We start from the raw sequence: 7,133 nt of genomic DNA, 5'->3' as shown, positions 1-7,133 counted from the left end.
CAAGATAAATAAACAAACACCCAGCTCGCGAATCATACATGCGACGCAGGTACACATAGAAATACGTGCTCAAATAGCAAATTATGAATTTATCGAGGGACATTTATCCAAATAAAAATAAATTCTCTTTTAGCGATTTAAGAAAATGAAGTTTAATCCCTTTTAGAAATTCATTTTCCAACTCGATAAGATTTAAGCAATTCAATTGTCAATAAGATTACAAATATTCCAAGTATAACATGCTTTTGGGTCCTAGACTACCTGGACTGACACATATTAGTAGCTACGCACGGACTCTCGTCACATCGTGCGTACATAACCCCCACAAATAGGAGCACATAACTAATTATTTCACCTATGGGGACAATTCCCTCTTACAAGGTTAGAATGGGACTCACCTCGCTCCGAAGATCCATAACCGATATTCCACGCCCTTCTGAAGACTCGAATCGATGCACAATGCTCCAAAACTAGCCAATAATTATGCAAATCCATTAATATATGATTAATTACTCATTACAATCCAATTTATAGCAATTCCTAACCCCGATCAAAAAGTTGACAAAAATGCCCTCGGGCCCACGTGCCCGGATTCCAAAAAATTTCAAAGATAAGGTTTACCCATGAACTCACGAACTCAAATATATGATTTTATCTTAATTCCATACCCAAAATCGTGGTCAAATTCCAAGAATATCAATTTTCTAGGTTTTCCTCAAACCCCACGTTTTCCACAAATTTCCATGTCTAAATTCATATATAATCATGTATTTAACTCAAAACTAGCATAAATTACTTACCTCATGCTTGGTGGTAAAAATGACACCTCAAATTTGCTCCAAAATCGGCTCCAATGGAAGAAAATGGGGTTTAAATGAACCCAACCCCCGATTTAAAAGAGCCTCACTGCCTCCGTCATTTCCGCACCTACTGTCCCTTGACCGTTTCTATGGTTCCGCAAGTGTGAGCCACTGTACCACTTCTGTAGTTTCCTCCAGGCTCCCCTTTTCTGCTTCTGCGCTTTGTCCACCGCAGGTGCGGTCCCGGTTTTGTGGCTCCATCACCGCATCTGCAGTCTCTTCACTTTTGGACAGAACCGCATCTGCGGCTCCACACTTGTGGCCCAAAATTTGCAGCTGCGGTTATATCAGCAACCAGCAACTTCAGCCCTTTCAAAAATCTTATTTTCGATCTGTTGACCACCCGGAATCCACCCAAGGCCCTCGGGACCCCAACCAATCATACCAACCAGTCCCAAAACACATCATGGACTTGATCGAGGCCTCAAATCACATCAAACGATATCGAAATCATGAATCGACCTCCAATCCAATCATTATGAACCTTAGAACTTAAAACTTCTACTCTCGATGTTTAAACCTATCAAATCACGTTCGATTGACCCCAAATTTTGCACACAAGTTATATTCGACATTAAGGACCTACTCCAACTTTCGGAATCGGATTCTGACCCTAATATCAAAAAGTCCACTTCGATCAAAGTTCTCAAAAACATTCAAATTTCTATCTTTAGCCAAATGACTTCAAAATGACCTACGTACCTCTGAATTCACTTCCGATCGCGCTCCCAACTCCAGAATCACCATACAGAGCTACCCTCAGACTCAAAATCCCAAACGGACATTGATAACACTCAAATGCACTTCAAGCCAAACTTATGAAATTTGTTCCAAAATGTTAACTTCCACAATAGGCGCCAGAACGCTCCCGAGTCATCCAAAACCCAATCCGGGCGTACGCCTAAGTCTGAAATCATCATACGAACCTTCTAGAACCTTCAGATCCCAATTCGAAGGTCGTTTACTCTGAAATCCAATCTTAGCTAATTCTTCTAACTTAAAGCTTCCAAAATGAGAATTCTCTTTCCAAATCAACTCTGAACTTCCCGAAATTTAATTCCGACCACGCGTACAAGTCATAATACCTTAAATGATGCTGCTCATATCCTCAAACTACTACACGGCGAGATAGAGCTCAAAACAACCGATCGGTCGTTACAACTGCATTATTCAATATCATTGAATTTGTATGCAAGTCTATAAGAACATAGTCATGTATTTCTATCTTTTTTTTGAATCAAAGCAGCATTGTTTACTTGTTCTATTCTATTCAAACATGCAGTGCTGGCAACTTGAGTTGTATTTATAGAGTTTAGTGGTTTGGAACTTACCAAGGTGTGGAGAAAATTCCTATCCTCCAAAGTGATAGCTGGTGACGTTATGTCCTGCTGGTGCTCACCAGTTGTAAGTGTACCTACAGCTCCTGCTGTGATTGCATTCTACTGCTGCTATCTGGAATTGTTAGGTGTTATTGCTCGTCGACCATCAACATTAGTACCAGTTGTAGTAAGTTGTTGCTACTGCACATAGTGGCTTGAAACATCACCTTGAGTAATCTCATTATTGGGAGTTACTGCTGTTTGAAATTTGCTTCTAGCTTCTGCATTTTTTATTGCAGCAACTGAAGAGTTTTCAAGCTGCTGCTGCCCATCTTGCTTTTTTACTGTCACTATCTTTGATCGAGCTTCAATTTTGTTTATTCTATCAAGCTGCTGCCTCCATAAAGGAATGAAATCTGGTGCCTTAGCATTACGCTTACTACTTGAACCTACTTTTAACGAGCTGCTAATTCTAGGCAGTGTAGGCGAGCCAACTGATAACCTCTCTTCCTCTTCACTTTCTTGATCATCTTCCTCAATTGAATTTCCTACACACTCACCAGCCCAGTCTTCTTCACCCTCATATTCACATTTCTAAGACCAAAGCTTGGGTTTAATTACCGTCTCCCTAAAATTTGCGTTGATTATTTCTTTGTTGTTTCCTATGGATGGAACCAATTGCTCATCACCATGTTCTCCACAGTACTCTAATGACTGTGTTGGAACTTCAAAAACATATGTGTTTAATGTAACCATAGGTTGTTTCACTATATTATTATTCAACATGATTGCATTTTGAGCATCCTTAATAATTTGTTTGACGTGAGGAGTAGAAAAATACAGTGTTGGATCATTAGAGCTGTGAGCATGTTTGCCCATAAGCTCCTCCATCAGATTTTACTTTAAAACATTTGGTTGAGCATGGTTGTCCCTCGCTAAATTGCCACTTGCCAGAGGTTCTTTGGCACAATTATTGCTTAGTACTAACTCCTTGGATATCACATTACCATTTAAACCAGTTGCATCACCTCCAGAAACTCCATCAGTTACCATTTAAACCTTTCCTTGTCATTATATTGTTATTTAACATATTTAACCATATAAGTTTTTGCCATTTGATGACCTTTGAATTTTCTATTCTAGGTAATTTAGAGCCAAGAATGGTTCGTGGGCCTACTTTACTAGAAGATATTTGGAAACTTCCTCCGGGGAAGGTAGTTGATGTGCTGTTTAATAATCGTAACAAAGCTATTGGGGAAAAAGGTCGAAAGCTTGCTAGCTTTCTAGGAATCATTACGAGAACTCCAGAACTAACACCTTTACATGTAGATGATTGGAGAAATTTTGACAAGGAGAAAAAGAAGAAATTGGTGGATTTTGTGAGGGCATTGAGTAGTTATTATTATTATTATTATTATTATTATTATTATTATTATTATTATTATTATTATTATTATTATTATTATTATTATTATTATATGAATGGGTTCAATCTTTTATACATGATATTGTTTTCTAAATATTGGCTTTATATTTTTTTAGAAGAAGTTCTCTATCCCAAGACGAGGAGAAGCTTATGTCCTAAAGTCACTAGGAAAGAAATGGAAAGATTACAAGTGTGAGTTAAAAGGTGAGTATTTGCGAAAATATAAGACTAAAGACCTTTTGCTGAAAAATAGACCAAGTCGCATACCGAGGGATCAATGGAGTGGTCTTATCGCTTATTGACTTTCAGATAAAGCTAAGGTATTAACAAATCTTTAAAACACCTCTAGTTGACTATTTTCAGTGTTTTAATTTTAGTTATGCTCAAACTTTATGTATAATTTTTAAGATATCATTTTAATATATCAACGATAGAGGCGTTCCCAAGCAAATAGAAATAATAGGGCCAATCAAAAAATGTCTCACACAGGAGGATCCAAAAGTATTGCTACCTTGATGGATGAGTAGGTAAACTTGTTCAAATTACTAACTATAATGTTTTAATTTTTTTTCATGCATATCTTACATCAATTTTATTGTATTAGGCTATAAATAGGATAGAGCCTACATTAGCACAAGTTTTCATGTTAACTCATACAAAACGTAAGGATGGTAGACCACTGGATGATAATTCTATCAATGCAATTGTAAGATTTTTTTTCTTTTATTTTCTTAATTGGGAAATAGTTAGGAAAAAACATAAAAGTGAATAAATGAATTCCAATTTGGATTTATGTATTTTATGGCCAGAAAATAATAAATGAAAGGACAAATAATAGTGAGAGCTCTACTGACCAACCTGTTGCTTGGGAAGACAATGTGTATTCTCAGGTTTTCGGAAATGACAAAAGTGGATATGTTCGTGGTTTAGGAATTGGTCCAACTGCTTCTGTTCTATGGGGTAGTAGATCTTCCTTAGAAACTATTGTTGGAGAGGATTGGTCTAATGAAGCTGTCCGAAGGTTAACACAAGAGATAACCGAGTTAAAGGATAAACACAATGAAGAAATGAATCTGATGAAACAAAATCAGGAGAAGACGCACTCAGAATTACTCGAAATGCGATAACTGATGCGCAAATATGCTTCCAATGAATCTATACCTCAAAATATCAATGGCACCTCAATTGAACAGGTAACTCGATTTTATAAGTTATGTACATTATTAATGATGTTTTAATCCTATAAAAGTATTGTTATCGGGTGTGTTAATATTTATCAGGTCCCTGCTGCCAATAGTGGCCATTAATGAGTACCATAAACATCAAGGATACCTAATGTTGCTGAAAATACTTTAATGTCTCATGCTACTACTCACCTATATCCTTCGGCAAGCTACAATTTGAGTTTTCTATTATTTGATCAACCTTCTGCAGTTTTCTTCCTTCTTCTGCAAATTCTCGTGAACTTCTTCAAACCTTATTCATCTTCACCTTTCTTCTTGACTCTAATCTTCTTCTCCATCTCTGATTAAGTCATCCTTTGCGCCAGTTAACTGAATTCGTGCGTGCTAGCTGAAGTAGTAATGGTTAGCCTATTTGAAAGTTACCATAGTGTTCCATTCATTCTAGTTGAAAGAATAGGGTTATAGGATTCTAGCTGAATTCTACTCAATCTGATATCATTGGTTGCGTTGCTTGAACGAAATAATGTCTAAATAGTGTGCTGAAAATATAAAGTTTAGTGGTCTGGAACTTACCAAGGCATCGAGCAAATTCCTGTCCTCCAAAGTGATAGTTGGTGAAGTTATGTCCTGCTGCTGCTTCTCACCTGTTGTAAGTGTACCTACAGCTCCTACTGTGATTGCATTATACTGTTGCTGTCCGGAATTGTTAGGCGTTGTTGCTCGTCGACCATCAGCATTAGTACCAGCTGTAGTAAGCTGTTGCTGCTGCACATAGTGGCTTGAAACATCACCTTGAGTAATCTGATTATTGGGTTTTGAAATTTGCTTCTAGCTTCTGCATTTTTTATTGCAGCAACTGAAGAGTTCTCAAGTTGTTGTTGCCCATCTTGCTTAGTTACTGTCACTGTCTTTGATCAAGCTTCAATTTTGTTTATTCCATCAAGTTGCTGCCTCGATAAAGGAATGAAATCTGGTGCCTTAGCATTAAGCTTACTACTTGAACCTAGTTTTGACGAGCTGCTAATTCTAGGCAGTGTAGGCGAGCCAATTGATAGCCTCTCTTCCTCTTCACTTTCTTGATCATCTTCTGCAATTGAATCTCCTACAAACTCACCAGCCCAGTCTTCTTCACCCTCATATTCACATTGTTGAGACCAAAGCTTGGGTTTAATTACCATCTCCCTAAAATTTGCCTTGATTATTTTTTTGTTATTTCCTGTGGACAGAACAAATTGCTCACTACCATGTTCTCCACAGGACTCTAATGACTGTGTTGGAACTTCAAAAATAGATGTGTTTAATGTAACCATAGGTTGTTTCACCATTTTATTATTCAACATTATTGCATTTTGAGCATCCTTAATAATTTGTTGGACGTGGGGAGTAGAAAAATGCAGTGTTGGAACATTAGAGCTGTGAGCATATTTGCCCATAAGCTCCTCCACCAGATTTTTCTTTGAAACATTTGGTCGAGCATGGTTGTCCCTCGCTAAATGGCCACTGGTTAGAGGTTCTTTAGTACTGTTGTTGCATGGTACTAACTCCTTGGATATCCCATTACAATTTAAAGCAGTTGCATTACCTCCAACATATCCATCAGTTACCATTTAAACCATTCCTTGTCATTATACTGTCATACCTAAAGTAGTTACGAAATGGCTTGAGAATAGCTAAGTTTCTAAGATATAGAGCACTAGATTCATGCAGTAAGATTTGATTTAGGAGAAACTCTGTTGCCAATTGAAAATTTTGGGTGAAGAATGCTCAAAAGGCTGATTTGATATGTTTGTTTGTAGATATGCATTTACAGGCATACTAAAATACTTCATAGATGAGACTATACATACTTTTGAGATATTAATGAAGCAGATTCTTGCAATTTTGCTTGTGTCCCTTTCTGGTTATGGACTTTTAATTTCATAACCTCGCAAACTATTATCAGCTTTGTTGTTTGGCAACATTTACTTCCTATTGACATAGTTATTTTATTATTTTAGGTCATACAGTCTGATGTTCGATAATTTAGCGGGTGGATGATTTCAATAAGACGAAGAGTTTCAGAGATTATTTGAAAATTGTTATTCGTTAAGATTAGTTATATAATGACATTAGCTATTTACTTCAAACAATGTGAGTTATTTTTTAAGGTTTTGTGATATTAATATTTTGGATTAGTACTTCCTTTTGTTTGTTAAGATTTAACGAGATATAATATAGCTTTATGAATTAATATCAATATGTTTTGTTATTTGCATTATTTTTTGGTCGAATGTAGTAGCTATTATTAATGATGGCTAAACTTACCATTTTAGCTTGTGAATTTTAGTGCCAATTTAACAGGATT

The 7,133-nt window shown here is 36.6% G+C and overlaps 1 protein-coding gene across 1 annotated transcript; it reads left to right on the top strand.

The window, feature by feature from the left end:
* Nucleotides 1-3,339: 3,339 nt before the first annotated feature.
* LOC138884651 (uncharacterized) lies at nucleotides 3,340-4,732 on the top strand. Its single transcript, XM_070165664.1, has 5 exons — nucleotides 3,340-3,558; nucleotides 3,722-3,809; nucleotides 3,915-3,925; nucleotides 4,210-4,311; nucleotides 4,415-4,732. Exons 1-5 carry the CDS (start codon nucleotides 3,340-3,342, stop codon nucleotides 4,730-4,732), a joined length of 738 nt encoding a protein of 245 aa, XP_070021765.1.
* The last annotated feature ends 2,401 nt before the right edge of the window (nucleotides 4,733-7,133 follow it).

The sequence above is a fragment of the Nicotiana sylvestris genome, unplaced genomic scaffold, assembly GCF_000393655.2.
Source record: "Nicotiana sylvestris unplaced genomic scaffold, ASM39365v2 Un00019, whole genome shotgun sequence".
In the NCBI taxonomy this organism is placed as follows: Eukaryota; Viridiplantae; Streptophyta; class Magnoliopsida; order Solanales; family Solanaceae; genus Nicotiana; species Nicotiana sylvestris.
The sequence above is the reverse complement of the archived record's forward strand: the minus strand, read 5'-3'. Positions and strand labels throughout refer to the sequence as shown.

Excerpts from the sequence above, each read along its gene's own strand:
- LOC138884651 (XM_070165664.1), top strand. The coding sequence starts at position 3,340 with ATGGTTCGTGGGCCTACTTTACTAGAAGATATTTGGAAACTTCCTCCG. Across the intron at positions 3,559-3,721 it reads AGAAGAAATTGGTGGATTTT|AAGAAGTTCTCTATCCCAAG; the intron begins GTGAGGGCATTG and ends ATATTTTTTTAG. Across the intron at positions 4,312-4,414 it reads ATAATTCTATCAATGCAATT|AAAATAATAAATGAAAGGAC; the intron begins GTAAGATTTTTT and ends TTTTATGGCCAG.